This window comes from Mya arenaria, chromosome 3 (genome assembly GCF_026914265.1).
Source record: "Mya arenaria isolate MELC-2E11 chromosome 3, ASM2691426v1".
In the NCBI taxonomy this organism is placed as follows: Eukaryota; Metazoa; Mollusca; class Bivalvia; order Myida; family Myidae; genus Mya; species Mya arenaria.
This window is the reverse complement of record NC_069124.1, coordinates 31,571,383-31,590,905: the sequence shown is the minus strand read 5'-3', so window position 1 is coordinate 31,590,905 and position 19,523 is coordinate 31,571,383. Positions and strand designations below refer to the sequence as shown.

General features: G+C 34.6%; 1 protein-coding gene across 1 annotated transcript in view; it reads left to right on the top strand.

Annotated features, from left to right (window-relative positions):
• LOC128225643 (opioid-binding protein/cell adhesion molecule-like) overlaps positions 1 to 19,523 on the top strand; it is a 57,098-nt gene that overhangs the window by 17,327 nt on the left and 20,248 nt on the right. The window contains exon 2 of the mRNA XM_052935546.1: positions 16,336 to 16,448. Coding sequence (XP_052791506.1) covers positions 16,336 to 16,448 — 113 coding nt within the window. The remainder of the gene's footprint in view (positions 1 to 16,335; positions 16,449 to 19,523) is intronic.

Below are 19,523 nucleotides of genomic sequence, written 5' to 3'. Positions count from 1 at the left end.
TTGATGCCATGCAATGTCATGTATCGACATTTGCCTGTGAAGTACTAGTGTAGTCGCTCATAGAAGAAAGGGTTACATTGACTCTCTCAAATACTCGCAATGTTTTCTCGACTCAAATAGCCTACACTCTCTCTCTCTCAAATACTTTCAGGGTTTTCCCAATAATTCTGTATTGACAGAAGTAGCCTAGACATTTCGCATGGTTCGGGTTCGTCAAATCAACGATAGACAATAGCCTGATTGAGATGACAAAAACAGTTGCAAAACTATATGATATAAACAGCTGCGTATGTTGTTATATTTTGCAACAACAACAACACCGTCGTCTGACATAAATTATATTTTGTTTTTACCTTATTTGGTGTTAAATTACCTGGCAATTTATAGCTCTACTGGATATGGAGATTTTATTAATATATGCAGCTTAAGTCAATCTTAAGGTCATACATCAATAACTTCATTCACTGTATTGGGCCGTTATTCATATCATGCAATCCGATTAGCTACACCGTTCATATATCAAATTAAGATCAGTATCATACCATAATTGTCCTCACTTCTTGAAATTTCTTAAGCGTAGTAAGAAGTTTAAGTTAGGACAAAATTCTGATTTAATATTTCTTTTATTAAAAAGATATGAGTTTGTCTTTTTGATACAATTTGTGAAATATTAACATTCTTTATCATTTTTGGATTTTAAAAGAAAGATGTCTTTATGATAATCACCGTGACTTAACTTTTGAAACTTTCTATTATTTTAAACAAAATATTTATTTTTTTAAATTTTAAAATAAACAGGGAAATTTAATTTAATTGAATTCAAAGTGTTATAATCGTATTTAATGAGAACGTTGTCAACACACAAATGGCATTTCATGACAATATAAATTTAGAAATATAAACATGAACTAGACACATCATGATAATAACATTTTGTCGTAAGGAGAAAAGCATGAGCCACAATTAAACGTCACGTGACGTTGCATATATTTAAAAATGTTAATTAAGTGAAGTTAAGCATTTCATTCATTTCTACTAAATAAGCAGCAATATCATTCAATATTCTATCATTATCACAAGACAACAAGCTGATAAACCTAGTCTTTTGAAGAAAAGTCGTCTGCATCCCCCAAAAAATAATACATGTGACGCCTAATCCAATTAAGAAGGTACTGTGGCGTTTTCATGATATCTTTTTAAATGGGATGTCTTTAAAATAATACTTCCTGGTCACAAATATGTAAATAGGTTTCTTAAAATAGAAGCATCATTAAAGTGCAGAGCACATTGTTGGTGTCTTGGTGACCAACCATTGGTCGTCCATAAACTATTCCTACACTTTTTCGCATTTGGATGCAAATGCTTTTTAAAGCAAATGTCTTCAATCTATTCCCCGAAGTATTAACAAATGTACATTAAGTCTCGCTAAAGATTGGACATAAAAACACTGACTTTTAAAAAAATAGCTTAATGACGTAATCTCGGAAATGACGTCATAAAATATATAATAAAGTGCGATATTATAAAAAATGTGGTCTTGCACCTTAATCGAATTTTCGCATTGAACACTCTCAGAACAAGTATAACAAACAATGAAGTAAATGTTTCCTGCACATTACACAAACGTAAAAGTAGATGACATGAAGTAAAATATTTTTGCTAAAGAATGGGCAGAGTAAGCTCAGCGAACGAGCCATTCCTTTATCATTTACATTTTACATCAGGTCATCTTACTGCATGTACTGACTTAGAATACAACCTCATCGGCTGACACATTGGCAACGCAAAATCTGAAGCAGGGCATCGGCGGACCTTTAAACATAGGTGAAAGCTGAAATTTTAATAATACAGCCTAATATCTAATGATCTTACTGAAATTTCATTGGCTAAAAAATCTTGGTTGTATTTTTTATGTATTCTTGTATTACTTTCAACGCGGTGGTTGTTCAAACATCAATATAATAAACATAATTTTTAAGCCAACCACATCGGTAAACGTGTCAAAAATCGTTGCCTAATGGCCTTACTTCTGTATTTAGTTTTGCTTAATTAACTTCCAATACAAATAATAAACGTTATGCCGCCTTTGATGTGGTTTTCTGTTCAGTGCTGCGTTCAAAAAAGTTACTTCAACCATTCGGAGCTCCTCGGCCATTTTTTTATGGAAATACTCGGATGTATTTGGACGGTTTACATACTCAAAAAGCGGTACGTTTAAGTCCGCTGCAAGTAGATCGCGTTGTTATTTTATTAAGCAGTTAAACTTTATGACTTAACTCTTGGGAATCTGAATTATGTTTGCAATTAAACACTTCACTGGCAATCAATTTAAATTTAATAAATATCAATAAATACAACTCTTAAAGGGACTGTACACCAGTTTGGCACCAAAAAAGTTTTGTTTCTGTAACGAATCTCAGGACAATTATTTAATAAAATGTTTTACTCTTTGATATCATAATTGTAAAAAAACATACCAAAATTTAAAAAAAAATCAAGTCGGAGACCGGGTTTGAACCGGTGTCGCCAAAATTGCAGTCCAGGGCTGTATCCACTGTGCTACGAAGGCTTACTTATATATCACGTGATAACATCGACTAGCCAATCACGCATAAGGAATGAATTCTACTAAGTAGACATACCCAGTAATATTTTTTAATGGAAAGATACGAAAAAACTGCGAAAAATAAATTAATTGTAAACTCTGTTGTACTTCAGTTAGTAAGTTTCAATGCATTGTACACATCGATACCAAGTTTATGACAGTTTTCGACAATTTTCTTTTTCCCCCGCTGTTTTATTATACGGAGTACAGTCCCTTTAAACACAACATTTAATTAATGATTTAATTAAAAAAATACGAACTACTTCAACTGATGTACCCGCATACATCCGAGGTTATTTTCAATAAAAATAGCCGAGTAGTTCCGAATGATACTGCACCAATTAAAAAAGAAAAGAAATCCCAACAACAACAGATCCACATACAATACCTTTTGTAGTAATAAAACAAATATCATTATGACATTAATATCATCCACAGCTATGCTATGTGAGGTTTTAATCGAGTTACAAAAAAAGACAAGCTTATATTTTCTTCTTCGCAATGATCGGAAAGGCATAAAAGTCAGGCAATTTCCCGAAATTGGAATTCGATTACCTAGTAACTAGATTAGTGATTCGCGTTGGTACAAATAAGAGATCGCAATCGAATTATTGCAATATGTTCCTTTCATCTTTTACATTTTTATAACGATTTACACTATTTAACTAGACAAGAGATACAAAAATTAAGATAATATCTCCGAGCAATAACAAAGATAAATCCGAAATGAAAAATAGGGAGTCATACCACTAAACTATCATTAATAGAATAATTAGATACAGCTTTGATGATTTTTTGATCAATGTTCTTTTGTTCTTTTAAACAAGAAAATGCACTCCAATCAAAATAATTAAACTATCAAGTATAGAAGTGTTTTCACATTATACGTTCTCAACATGCATAAAAATTAATATACATTATAATATCATATCATTTTTTTTTCTAAACATTAGTTATGTTTCTTGATTAGATAATTAAGTACGTCACCGTACTGACGCACACTACATATTTACAAACAAACAAGATTTCATGAAGAAGTAAACTATGTTACATTTCACAAATAACTTTACCTATTTAAGTAAGTAAGCAAGCAAGTACTTGAGTGAGTGAGTGAGTGAGTGAGTGAGTGAGTGAGTGAGTGAGTGAGTGAGTGAGTGAGTGAGTGAGTGAGTGAGTGAGTGAGTGAGTGAGTGAGTGAGTGAGTGAGTGAGTGAGTGAGTGAGTGAGTGAGTGAGTGAGTGAGTGAGTGAGTGAGTGAGTGAGTGAGTGAGTGAGTGAGTGAGTGAGTGAGTGAGTAAGAGTGAGTAAGAGTGAGTGAGTATGTAAGCAAGGAAGCAAGTAAGCAAGTAAGCAAGCAATATGGCAAGCAAGTGAGCGAGCGAGGGTGTGAGTGAGAGAGTGAGTGAGTTTGGGTGAGTGAGTGAGTTAGTTAGTGAGTAAGTAAGATAACAAGCAAGCATGCAAGCAAGCATGTAAGATAGTATATATTTATTACTATGACATGTGCTATATACAAACATGACCAGACAAATAAATTATAACCTCACAAAATGAAATAGATTCACCCGGCCCCAGTGGACCTAAATTTCGCCATGTTTAACGCTTAAACAATGGCTGCTTGTGTGAACCAAGTGTTACATACTGAAATTCAGAAACATCAAATATATCAAGTAATTCATTATCAAAAAATTCGCATATCACATATAATATATACAAACATATTACAATATATTTTCTGTAATAAATGCGACAAAAAGACCGTCCACGCTGAATGGAGCATGAAGAAGGTGGGATAGACACAATTTATTGGCTTGTCTCTTAACTGGTTTCTCAATAAACTACATTTTATCCTTTTTCAAGGCACCTTTGTTTTCCCACTTTACAAAACTTACGTAAGTCTTTGGGTAATAATTTGATTATCCAAGAAGACAATGTTTTAGTAATAAAACCCTGAATCCAGGACCAGCTTTTCACTAGGTCTCGAAACACAAACCGGAAACAGTAAAGAAACCGGTCATATTTAATTATCAAACAAAAAAACAGATTGCTATTTATTATGTAATAAAACGCCATTACAAAAAATGATCCTATCAGAAATAGGTTAATTTCTGACATATCACACAATCATATAAACGGTATTGTTCTGGCCAAAAAAAAATAAATGTTTGTTTAGGGTAACCTTCCCCAAATTTTTTAGGTAGGGTAGGTAGGGATTTTTTTTTTTTCAAAATCTGTCGTAAGTTCAGAGTGTTTTCTTGCACATGGCAGTCTTTCCTACATTACTGTCATTGCCTGGCTGTTTTATCATATAAACAATAATTCTGATCGTCCAATTCGCATTTATCCGCCCTTCGTAACTCTCTATTCACTAACGAATATTTTTTTGCTCAGAAACGGAAAAATAGTTAGGGTCGGCGCGTTTTTATAGGTAGGGTCGGGTTACCTGAAACAGACAAAATTATTTTTAGGCCTCATGTGAAGTCATAAGCCTGGTCTACACATTAAGACAAACGACCTATGCTTCGCAAAAATGACGCCTCTCCCCTTATTGTGGCCTGTTGGTCATTCCAGACAAGCCGACGTCAAAACCAAAAGCGGAGAGGCCAACGGTAATTACTCCCGGGAGAGGGCGCTGCAACAGCTAATCGTCCCTCGGATGGTTGTAAATGTCGGATTAGTTTTATCAGATACGAGACTCTACAGGGACGTAGGGACATCATGTTGACACGTTGTGACTCTGTCTGAGATTGTTGTCCTCTGAGATTTAGACATTGAACAAAAAGAGTCGAAAATACTGCAAATGTCAAGTAGTCAATGTTGTTTTGGGTCTAAATACAATTTTCAGTTTCAAACCATAAAAAGCTGCAATAGAAAAAGACAGTGATATTCCAATGGCATTCATATCAAACACAAAATAACAGACAAAGTTCACATATAAAAACTATTTAATAAGGTTTATCAGTAAATGCTGATTCTTTAAACATATCTATGATAAAATGTAACTATGAATAAATCTGCTAAAAATGGTAGGGGCAACCTTCTTTAGAATTCTGTATTAAAATAATAACATTAATTTTAATCAACAAGAAGCTGCTCAAATGCCTTTTTGAATGGTTAAACCTAATATTTTAATCATCATATTTATTATATCAATAGTGTATACTGACATAATTTTACCTGTTTAAACAGATAATTTTACTAACTATTCCTTAGTTAAATCCAAGCCTTACAATGTGCTGTTTCGTCCAGGCTGGAACGACCATGCACAATAGTGACATATTTTATATAAAACTGCTAGGCAATTTATGGATTATACTAATCAATTAATCCATGTTCATATTATCTTTCTAACATAAACATATTATGTATGCCATAACTCGCTGCTGTAAATCTCTTGTATTTTGTCTCGACAAGATTTCTGCATCCAAGCGGCGAATCACATACGACCTTCCTATCATGGAAGTCAAATAGACTAATTTTATTTGCATATAGAATATAAGCTTTTTATTTATACTAAAGGAATGAATGCGGGGTTGATGTCATTATCGGGCTAAGAACGCAATTGGGCTGGTCTAAGTGTGTGGAGTCCGAAGGAAAATGCATAAAACATCAATTTTTGAACTTAAATATAAAAATCTGCGATCTAATCTTTTGTCAGCAGTCTTATATAACTAGTTTCCATGGATTTTTTGCAAAAAAATGGCTCGTTCCAAGACAAAAGAATGAAAAGTTGTCAAAACGTTCAATCTGTGAGATTGCAGCTTTAAAAAGTTTCGAGAAAATTAAGGCCAGTTAAATGCACTTTAATTTATACTTTTCGATGATTTATTAAACAAATAACGGCAGATCATATACTAATAGCATCGTTTGAAACAGTGAGTTGTTGGAAATATCAGTTCATTGTTTAACTTATTCAAAAAGAACGAAAGTAAACTCGAACAGTGCTAGGAAAACTAGCTATTACGTCATTTCCGGTGTGTCATCCTTTGGTTCGATTTCCAATTGAATATCGATTATCTATTATTTTCGGGAAATTATGAGCATGAAAAAAGAATAAAAAACACTGTTTGTTTCGGTGTGAGATCAGTGTATTAAATCCCGCGAACACATTAAAAGGATATTTCAGTCGTGTTACGGCCATTCGCGAAATACAGCTGCTGGCGCTCAGTCGGTAAGCAACCTATTTTCGACCACAACCTGTTTTTGACCGGCCCCTGAAAATATTTAAAACAATTTCATTGCGAGTATCTTCCGGTAAAATACGTTTTGACTGTTTACCATAACAGCAGAACTGTCAATAAACTTCATATGAAGAAAAATGTAAATACTGATGTTAAAAATCTTGAGTTTTACTCGAAACAACATACATTAGTCATTTTTGATTAATACTAAATTAACCTACCGGTATTGATATATTGCGACCTTACTCTTAAACAAAAAATTATCATCAATATATTTTCATTCTAGTGACAGCATATAAACTAATTTTATACATAACGAAATAAACATAAATGCCTGCAAAACACCCACTTTATTAAAGTTTATGTTTTCTAGTCAAGTTCCCGAAATACTTTTTTGCAATCATCATTGACCCTGTTTAGGGTCTACATCGGAAAAACCGGACATCGCTTAAAATTGTCCGGAAATGCTGTAGGCCACACAATGGTATATTTGCTGGAAGCGACAAAACTTATCTGCATAGAAATTACTATCCAGACCAAGACATAGAATATTTCCTCTCGTTACATTTTCTCGGAGAGTGCCTGAGTGAGCTATTATTCCTAATAACCTAATCAATTAAGAAGAAATTACCCGCAGTAATCTGTGCTTGACAACTGATTTGGTAAGAATATTATGTGGGTTTTGTTTCTCCAGCACAGCAAAGTGGTTCTTAATGCCAACATTTAATTTTCTGTACGGCGATTCAAGTGGGCTTAAAAAGTATCACGCTATTAAGCTTATAAATAAGATAATTAGTTTTTTTATATTATTTTAGAGACCAGTGTTTCATTGTAGCCATTTTGTGTCAATGCAATCATCACAATTCACCTAGTAGAGACAGTAGGAGCAGCAACAACAGGAGCAGTAGCAGCAGCAGAATCACTACTACTAGTAGTAGTAACAGTTGTGGTGGTAGCAGTAGTATAAGAAGTAGCACAGTAGCAGCAGCAGAAGCAGTGATTGTAGTATTGGTGGTGACGGAAATAGTTGCTGTAGCAAATGTAGTTTTCTCAATTAGTTGTTGTAGACTGAATAATCGGAGTAGCTGTTGTAACCTAAAAATGTAGAAACGGAATGAAATAGTTACTGTAGCAAATGTAGTTTACTCAATTAGTTGTTGTAGGCTGAATATTCCGAGCAGCTGTTGTAACCTAAACATGAAGAAACGGCATAAAAAAATACACGGTTTAAGTGCCATTCGAGTTCTGAAGAAGTAATTGTGGCCTTTTTAACAATCAGGATGTTTTAATGAGGCTGTCAGACAAGTCAACCACTTGGACGACAGAAAAAACAACATGTTGTGTCTGCATATTTGTGGTTAAAATCTGCGAAATTAAGTCAAGGGTCTGTCCCAAGTGCTGTATTAGAAATAAATATTTTGCTGACAACAAGCAGTTCTAGTATCAGAGTATAACAGCTACCAGGGAATCTCTACTCTATGCGTACACACGAGGCTGTCAGCTTTCTGTTTGTCACAGGAAATAGATCCAATGAAAGCTGATAGGACCAGGTTCAATACTTACCATTATCCTTGTAAGACAGGTTACACTAGCGGCTTCAGGCGGGGCGCACCCGGCGCGCGACCCCCTAAAATCGTTCAAGTTTGCTTTTTATGTCAAAATTGAAGAAAAACAGTAATAAAATACGCTCAAATTCCGACTTTTAATTGTTAAAGATTGTTCAAAATTTTCGGGGGCGAACCCCAAACCCGCCTCCAAACATATTTTACCAAATATTTTAGTTCCGAAGGAGGGGCGCAGTTCGAAAGATTGCGCCCCTTAATTTCGCCCCCTCTAACGTAAATTCCTGGATATGCCCCTTGGTTATTCTATTTCATGCATGCTAGAATTGGCTATTGAACTGGCTTTTGATGGCTATTGTACTGGCTATTGCACTGGCTAGTGTTGGCTATTGTACTTGCTATTGCACTGGCTAGTGTTGGCTATTGTACTTGCTATTGCACTGGCTAGTGTTGGCTATTGTACTGGCTATTGTACTGGCTAGTGTTGGCTATTGTACTGGCTATTGCACTGGCTAGTGTTGGCTATTGTACTGGCTATTGCACTGGCTAGTGTTGGCTATTGTACTGGCTATTGTACTGGCTAGTGTTGGTTATTGTACTGGCTATTGCACTGGCTAGTGTTGGCTATTGTACTGGCTATTGCACTGGCTAGTGTTGGCTATTGTACTGGCTATTGCACTGGCTAGTGTTGGCTGTTGTTCTGGCTATTGCACTGGCTAGTGTTGGCTATTGTACTGGCTATTGTACTGGCTAGTGTTAGCTATTGTACTGGCTATTGCACTGGCTAGTGTTGGTTATTTTACTGGCTATTGAACTGGCTTTTGATGGCTATTGTACTGGCTATTGCACTGGCGAGTGTTGGCTATTGTACTGGCTATTGCACTGGTTAGTGTTGGCTATTGCACTGGCTATTGTACTTGCTAGTGTTAGCTGTTGTAATGGCTATTGCACTGGCTAGTGTTGGCTATTGTACTGGCTATTGTACTGGCTAGTGTTGGCTATTGTACTGGCTATTGCACTGGCTTTTGTTGGTTATTGTACTGGCTATTGCACTGGCTATTGTACTGGCTATTGCACTGGCTCGTGTTGGCTATTGTACTGGCTATTGTACTGGCTAGTGTTGGCTATTGTACTGGCTATTGCACTGGCTAGTGTTTGCTATTGTTCTGGCTATTGCACTGGCTAGTGTTGGCTATTGTACTGGCTATTGCACTGGCTAGTGTTGGCTATTGTACTGGCTATGGCACTGGCTAGTATTGGCTATTGTACTGGCTATTGTACTGGCTAGTGTTAGCTATTGTACTGGCTATTGCACTGGCTAGTGTTGGTTATTTTACTGGCTATTGAACTGGCTTTTGATGGCTATTGTACTGGCTATTGCACTGGCTAGTGTTGGCTATTGTACTGGCTATTGCACTGGTTAGTGTTGGCTATTGCACTGGCTATTGCACTTGCTAGTGTTAGCTGTTGTACTGGCTATTGCACTGGCTAGTGTTGGCTATTGTACTGGCTATTGTACTGGCTAGTGTTGGCTATTGTACTGGCTTTTGCACAGGCTTTTGTTGGCTATTGTACTGGCTATTGCACTGGCTATTGTACTGGCTATTGCACTGGCTCGTGTTGGCTATTGTTCTGGCTATTGCACTGGCTAGTGTTGGCTATTGTACTGGCTATTGCACTGGCTAGTGTTGGCTATTGTTTTGGCTATTGCACTGGCTAGTGTTGGCTATTGTACTGGCTATTGCACTGGCAAGTGTTGGCTATTGTACTGGCTATGGCACTGGCTAGTATTGGCTATTGTACTGGCTATTGCACTGGCTAGTATTGGCTATTGAACTGGCTATTGCACTGGCTAGTGTTGGCTATTGAACTGGCGTTTGCACTGGCTAGCGTTGGCTATTGTACTGGCTATTGTACTGGCTATTGTACTATCCAATGTACTGTCTATTTTACTGTCGGATTTGAGTCCATAGATTGAAATCAATCAACTTTTAAGTTTAATGTTTTCCTAGCAGTATCACACCTCCATTACACAAACACTAAACAAGAATGTAAATCATGTTTCTTATAAAGTTATATAAAAGGGCAATGAGATATATTTTACACACTTAAAATCGTCAATGTATATATATTGTTTGAATCATGTACTAGTGTTCGAATTGCTCGTACATGTCTTTGTATACTACATTTTAAAGACATAACTTTAAAGATGAACTTTTACTCCCAAAAGAGATTTAACACAATTAATAATATTGTTTTAACATTCCAAAAAGGATTAAAAATTGTCGAAAACAATGGTTCTTATTAAGGATAATTTGAAAGAAATTAGCATAAAACACGGTATTTCTACCTTAGGAGACTTTAGTTGATCACAGTAAATCTTTCAGCATTCACCACTCATTTAATATTTTTGCGCTTTCTGCTATTAAAAAATACACGGATAAAATATTGTTATCAGGAATTGATATTTTCCATAAATGCATTATTTAGTAAGTAGTTATAGGTTTATCAGTCAAAATATATGTTTGTTATACATGTGTATGTATTGATTTTGAATAAAAGTGTCACTTTAATCATTTGCGTGCGTGAACGAAAGTATCAGTGGTTAATACACGTGTTAAGAAAATATATTTCTTGTATTTAATTCCTTTTCCTGTTGGTTAGGCTCTAAAAAGTTTTCTCTGTTTCCACTTGCCCGACCGACCCTACATTTTCCACCCGACCCTACAATAATTTTCGTTTAATTGTTGTTTTTAGTAATTTCCTAAATAAACGAATTCATTTGGGAGAACATGTTAAAATTTGACCATTTTGTATTTAAAGTTTGCTACACTAGAGATATACCCTGATACAAGTTGGATTGGAACCGAATCCGGACTCTCAAAAAATGTTATACCTACCTGCCTACCCTATTCTTTTTAAAGATGTCAGTGGACACAAGGATTGTTTTAGGCCTTTTTAATAGAGTGTTGCCTGGTAGCTGTTATTTGCACACTTTTGCAATAAAGCGTTTCGTGGAATACCTATATATCAGAAAGATTGTAAAACTACTTGTAGTTGTACTTGTGAACTACATTTTGATTGATAGGCCATCAAATTATGTGTACGTTGAACACATTGAAAGCGTTGAAAGCGTACATATAGGTATGTGCACTTTGCACTAGTTGAAAGCGTACATACAGGTATGTGTACTTTGTACAAGTTGAAAGCGTACATACAGGTATGTGTACTTTGTACAAGTTGAAAGCGTACATACAGGTATGTGTACTTTGTACAAGTTGAAAGCGTACATACAGGTATGTGTACTTTGTACAAGTTGAAAGCGTACATAAAGGTATGTGTACTTTGTACAAGTTGAAAGCGTACATAAAGGTATGTGTACTTTGCATTAGTTGAAAGCGTACAAACAGGTATGTGTACTTTGTACAAGTTGAAAGCGTACACACAGGAATGTGTACTTTGTACAAGTTGAAAGCGTACACACAGGTATGTGTACTTTGTACAAGTTGAAAGCGTACACACATATATGTGTACTTTGTACTAGTTGAAAGCGTACAAACAGGTATGTGTACTTTGTACAAGTTGAAAGCGTACATAAAGGTATGTGTACTTTGTACAAGTTGAAAGCGTACATAAAGGTATGTGTACTTTGTACAAGTTGAAAGCGTACACACAGATATGTGTACTTTGTACAAGTTGAAAGCGTACATAAAGGTATGTGTACTTTGTACAAGTTGAAAGCGTACATAAAGGTATGTGTACTTTGTACAAGTTGAAAGCGTACATAAAGGTATGTGTACTTTGTACAAGTTGAAAGCGTACACACAGGAATGTGTACTTTGTACAAGTTGAAAGCGTACACACAGATATGTGTACTTTGTACTAGTTGAAAGCGTACAAACAGGTATGTGTACTTTGTACAAGTTGAAAGTGTACCGCAGGTATGTGTACTTTGTACTAGTTGAAAGTGTACATACAGGAATGTGTACTTTGTACTAGTTGAAAGCGTACACACAGGTATGTGTACTTTGTACTAGTTGAAAGTGTACCGTAGGTATGTGTACTTTGTACTAGTTGAAAGTGTACATACAGGAATGTGTACTTTGTACAAGTTGAAAGTGTACCGTAGGTATGTGTACTTTGTACTAGTTGAAAGCGTACCGTAGGTATGTGTACTTTGTACTAGTTGAAAGCGTACACACAGGTATGTGTACTTTGTACAAGTTGAAAGTGTACCGTAGGTATGTGTACTTTGTACTAGTTGAAAGTGTACATACAGGAATGTGAACTTTGTACTAGTTGAAAGTGTACATACAGGAATGTGTACCTTGTACTAGTTGAAAGCATGTGGTCGATATTTATAAAACATGATCCATATCCATGATTTTGCGTCAAACATACATACAAGCATAAATAACACGAGGAAAGCATGTTGTGCATGTACACCTTAAAGATCACGAGGAAAGCGTTCAATGCATGCATTGACACCTGAAAGATCACGAGGAAAGCGTTCAATGCGTGTATTGACACCTTTAAGATCAAGATGAAAGCGATTTATGCGTGTATTGACTCCTTGAAGATCATGAGGAAAGCGCTCAATGCATGTTTTGACACCTACAATTTCCCGCCGAAAGGGTTTTGTGCTTGAATCAGTGAGCATATTGTTCACATGAATAGAAGTTTCACGGCCAATTGAAACTTGTAGGTAGCTACCCATATATCTCTTTGATGGGAATTCTGTGAACTATGCGCGTTTGGAATGTAATGCGTTGTATTGAAACGTTTCAACAATTCAATAACAAATAAAAGAAATTCTTTTGATTTTGCCAACTGACGCTAAAACTGCTGATAAATCACCTGATTGCTCAGTCGATTTATAACACCGTCTGGAAATTATTTATTTATTAACAAAAGATTCCGGATATAGGTGCTTTAGACCGGTAGCCTAAAACCATCGCGATCATTGACATTCTAATGATTTAATAAGATTTCTATTGTCATTTCTGCGTCTCTCAAACAGTGGCTTTTAACGCCGGATAATCTACGTGTTCTGTTTTACATGACTAATAGCCTATATTTATGATGATGGGCATTCTAGAATCGATGTTTATTCGAGTTGGGCTCTTAGAAGCTAATGTCCATTTCCCTTATAAGCAATAAAACACTTTAAGTAAGCAACAAAATCGACATGAGAAAACGTCTCGTAAAAATGACTTAGTCCTTTCTTAAGAACCACTTCTGCAGAAGTTGATCAAGTATTTCGTATTGTGTAAGAACATATCATTCAGCATATTCTCATTAACGCATTCAAGTGGTATACTTAACTTAATTTTTAATCAAATGTCAATGCCTTATGACATATCTGACACCCTTAAGAACTAGTACAGACCACAACAAACCACAAACATTGAACGAACCAATGCCGAATACTTAAATAGGAAAGACATCTCATTATGTTAAAAAGTATATTGTTTGTTAATTCAGATGACAGTTTTGTTTAGACTGGTACTCTTCAAATATATGTCGGGTAAAGTCCAATCAGCGGTTACACACAACAAGTCTGCAGCGGGAAGACATTTTGGCCGGTCACTATATTTTTAAGTCCCGCTTAACGCCCGCTGTCGCTTAAATAATTAAAGAAGTAACATACGTATAAAAGGTTTAATACATGGGAACATTATCCTGAACACAAAACGCCAACACTTTCAGACAGGCGACTGATTTTTTTACTTTGTACGGTTCTTACTGAATCAGTGAGAGATGACAAAGAGCGAGTGAATCAGTCGGGGTGGGAAAGACTTAGTGAATCTTTGAGGGATGGGAAAGAGAGAGAGGGGAAATCTTAGAGGGGTGGAAAAGAAAGAATGAATCAGTGAGAGATGACTGCAATCTTTGAGGGATGGGAAAAAGAGAGGAAATCTTTGAGGGATGGGAAAGAGAGAGTGAATCAGTGAAAATGGGAAGGAGAAAGTGAATCTTTGAGGGATGGGTTAGAGAGAGTGAATCTTTGAAGAACTGGATAGAGAGAGTGAATCTTTGTAGGATGGGAAAGAGAGAGTGAATCTTTGAGCGATGGGAAGGAGGGAGTGTTTCTTTGAGGGATGAGAAAAAGCGAGTAATCTTTGAGGGATGGGAAGGAGGGAGTGACTTCGTAGGAGATGGGAAAAAACATATGAATAAGTGAGGGATGAAAAAATTGCAAGAGAATCAATGATGGATGGGAGAGAGCGAGTGAATCCGTGATGGATGGGAAATGCAAGTCATCATTTTAGACTGTTATTTTTATGTGAAAGACACCAATTAACATCCCCAATGTCAAATTCCGAACAAAGTCTAGGCTGATCCGACATAATATAACATTTTCTTTAAAGAAACACAATCTGTAAAGAATATCCCATTAGTCAGCCGCAATCATAAAAAAGCAATACAGCAATAAATAGCGAATTATCCCCGCTGCAACGGGCGAGGAAGGTCGTTTTAAAGAATAATACAGAACCAAATGAAACGGAATGGGAGAAGATAAGGCTAAAGCCGACATCTGACGAGTCGTTCTAACAAATCTGGAATATATGTAGAACTGGTCATTTAGATGTGACAGTATCCCTACAAGACATGTATTGAAGATCAGAGAGAAAGTAAATTGAATCTTAGAAGAGATAATCCCTTTTGCGTGATTTTATTCAACGGCATGAGCTGATTTAGGCATTGTAGATGAGATAGAAGTTTGCATATATAAACTGAGCATGTCTTTAAAGGGGCTAGACGCCAAATTGGCAAACACATTATGGAACAATACAAACCTATAATTATCCATACGAGGCCTGTAATACATCATTGTGCATGATTAAAGGAATATTTTGTCGCTGTATTAGCTGAGTTTACGCGTTTAAAAATAGCGTATAGTGTGTATATTTAGCATGTAAATGTCACGTGATTAGTACCGATACATATACTGACGCTATTTTTAAATTAACTGAGACGTGGAAGACAAACAAAGTAAATTTCAAATTGAAAAAAAATGCGCAAAAAAGCGAAAGATGCATATGTCGTAAGCGATGTGATACATCAGTAAGTTAGCTTCAATGCGTTGTACACAACGATTTCAATGTTATGTAAGTTTTTAACATTTTTTTTATTTTTTTTATTTGCAATTGTATCATCTGGTGTCTAGTCCCTTTAACGATATGATCAAGTGACATTGACATTAAAATTGAGTAAGGAGGGAAATGAGTGTTTTCAAGACAAACTGATCACCCATTCATTCATTTGAGTAAATCAGTTGCATAATTCACATTTCTTGAGCTGAACTAACTTTTAAAAATCAGTATATCAAGTTTAAATGTGAAGCATTAACAAATGATTCAGACTTAGGTACACAAATAAAGAAGTTACATTTTGTAACTGCATCATTTTTAACGAACGTTTAGCATAGCATAACTTTATTGTTACCTTCTTTAAATAAAGTTATTATTATTATTATTATTATTATTATTATTATTATTATTATTATTATTATTATTATTATTATTATAGCCGCCAGCTATGTTAAACGACATTGCGGTTCAGTTTTTATTGAAGATATAGTGAACTGATAATGCATATAGTGTTGAAATATATGTAATAGTGGTTTATGGGTTGTTGTCCATTGTTTTATAATTTTTCATAGCACAAGCTTTGGTGGCCATCTTGGACGCCATTATGAATTAAGCAACGAATTTGCCAAAGTCCCATTCCCTTATCAAAACGTACGAACATAATATGTGAAATAGTCTGGGCACTTTCATCTCAGAAATGGGGACTAAGAACCCAGACATGGTTGTCAAATGTGATTATACATACAAATTTCAGCGATATTAGCCAACTACCAGCCAGTGTAATAACATGGTGTCAGAAGTCATGGTGGGCATTTCTAAAAAAAGATCAGCAATGAATTAAAGACATAATCATGCTATCAAGTTTAGTCTATTAATAGTTTTACATGTTTCAGTGTTATCGGCCAACTACCAGCCCGTATTTAATGACGCCGTGTCAGAGGTCAAGGCCATCGCGGGGTCAACTGCCGTGCTGCCGTGTACGGTAATGAACAAGGGCGAACACACGGTAAGTTATCTTTAACCCATAAATATCTTTGTACAAAGTGCATTTTGCTGCATCTGCATAAGCGCTAACCTTGTCTGTGCGGTTTCTCCAAATTTAATTAAGTGCAACCCTTTTCTCTAAATTCTGCCAATTTTGAAGGAGATTGTGTTTTCTCATTTGAGGTACGTATATTTGATTATAGTTCTAGTAAACAATGCTAGAATCATACTGCAGTTAAAATACTAGTTTATGTACGTTCATAGTTCGCATGTTCAATCCAGGGTCACAAAACATCTTAGGTTCATTCTTAACTTACATCATTTTCCTAAGTCAAGTATCTCATTCGTCATATCACTCTGTTAACATTGTCTTCCTTTGTTGTTTTTGTTTATCCACGTGTTTAGTTTAAATACCAGTAAACAATATCATGTGACCAAAAGAAAAAGTAATCAAACGAAGCATTAGGTCAACATGCATTATTATTTATTTATGTGATATTTTCACTAGTAACTTAGTTATTAAACATTTGCTAGGCAATTAAACCATAATGTGTAACTAGTCAAATAACCATTTTGTAAATGCAATGTACATGTATGTGTCTGTTCGTCGTTGTGTTATTTGCATAGTATTTTGTTGAAATGTTTGATCAATTGTCATATTGACCTATTTCAAACATATCGTCTGTATATACTTTTTCGACGAATAAACGTTCTTCTTCTTCTTCTTCTTCTTCTTCTTCTTCTTCTATGTTATTATAACTAAATAATATCTAAAAAACTTTATTCTCATTAATGTTATGCAATGTCCATTATTTATTTATATTAAAAACAAGATTGTAACCGTGTATTTAATAGCAAAAAGTGCAAAAATATTTAATGATTGGTGAATGGTAAAATATTTACTGTGGTCTACTGAAGTCTCATAAGGTAGAAATACCGTGTTTTATGCTCATTTCTTTCAAATTTAACTCCATATCCTTCATAAGAACCACTGTTTTCGACTTTTATTCATCCTTTTTGGAATATTAAAACAATAGTATTAATTGTGGTAAATCTTCTTTGGGAGTAAGAGTGCATCTTTAAGATGTTCTATGAATACCAGCCGTGGTCGCACTGCATACGAACTGAATCATATCTAAATTACATTTGTACTTTAAAAACTGACATAAGATGTTTTATAAATACTGGCCTAGTCCAGTTTTTCTTTATTTTTTGAATACCGTATTTTTTAAAGTATAATTACGTCACCCAACCATTATAGTAATGGATTATTTGTGTTATTTCTAAGATGTTCAAGCATTTTTAAAATCTATTGAATATCTCTGTACAAAGTGCATTTTGCTGCATTTGCGTGATCATCTCGTGTGTGTGATTTCTCCAAATTGAATTAGGAACAACCCGTTTCTCTAAATTCTGCCAATTTTGAAGGCGATTGGTGATGTTTTCATTAAATTTGAGGTACGATTAAAGAATGCATATATTTGATTATAGTTTTAGAAAACAATGCTACAATCATACCGCAATTAAAACTGTTTTATTTTCGTTTATAGTTCGAATGTTCAATCCAGGGTCGCTATTCATAAAACTCTTAAGTTCATTTTTAACTTTAAAATTCGTTTTCCTAACTTAAGAATCGTTCTTGGCCGGTATTCATCAATCATTTCCTTGCTTACGCCATGTTCTAAAGTGTAGTATCTCAGTGATCATTTGTTAAAATAACTGAATTATGTCTAAAGTACCTTATTTTCATTAGTTTTAAGCAATATACATTTTGTTTTTGTAAAAAAAAACGCTTGAACTTTTCTTTTAAATTGAGTATAAAAACTTAGGAGAGATAAGATAAGATAAAAAAATGACTTAAGCATTTTTATGAATACCAGCCATGGTCAAACTGTATTATAACTGAATAATATCTAATACTATAAACACTGTCTTAAGATATTTTATAAATACTGGTCCAGTCCAGTTTTTCTTTATTTTTTGAATACCATATCTATGATTAAATTATATTTACGTCACCCAATCATTATAGTAATGGATTACTTGTGTTATTTCTCAGAAGTTCAAGCATATTTAAAATCTATCGAATATCTCTGTACAAAGTGCATTTTCCTTCATTTGCATACGTGATAATCTCGTGTGTGCGTGGTTTCTCCAAATTGAATTAGGTGCAACCCGTTTTCTCTAAATTCTGCCAATTTTGAAGGCAATTGGTGTTTTTTTTCATCAAATTTGAGGTACGATTAAAGAATGAATAAATTTGATTATAGTTTTAGGAAACAATGCTACAATCATACTGCAGTTAAAAAACTATTTTATGTTCGTTTATAGTTCGTATGTTCAATCCATAAAACACATTAAGTATCTCATTGGGCCGGTATTCATTAATCATAAATTCATTTCTTAACTTACGTCATTTTCCTAAGATAAGTATCTCACTCGTCATATGTTATTATAACTCAATAATATCTAAAATTTATTCTCATTAATGTTATGCAATGTCCATTATTTATTTATTTTTACAAAAAAAAGTTGAGTATAAAAAAACTTAGGAATTCGTCTTAAAGCTGCACTCTCACAGATTTGCCATTTTTACATTTTTATTTTATTTGTTGTCTTGGAAAGGGCAAATATTTGCGTAAATATCCGCAAACCAATAATAAAAGATTGCTAACAAAAAATCAGATCGCAGATTTTAATATTTCAATTCGAAAATTAATGTTTTATAAATGCATAAAACATCAATTTTTGAACTTAAATATAAAAATCTGCGATCTTATTTTTTGTCAGCAGTCTTATATAACTGGTTTCCATGGATTTTCGCAAAAATTGGCTCGTCCCAAGACAAAAATTTAAAAAGTTGTCAAAACGTTCAATCTGTGAGAGTGCAGCTTTAAGATAAGAAATGACTTAATATGTTTTATGTATACCGGTCATGGTCGAACTGCATAGGAACTGTATATTACCTAAAGTACTTAAAAAACTTACTTAATATGTTTTATATATACTGCCCAAGTCTTTTTTTAATATTATATCTATTTAAGTATATTTACGTCAACCAATCATTTAAGTAATGGATTACTTGTGTTATTTCTCA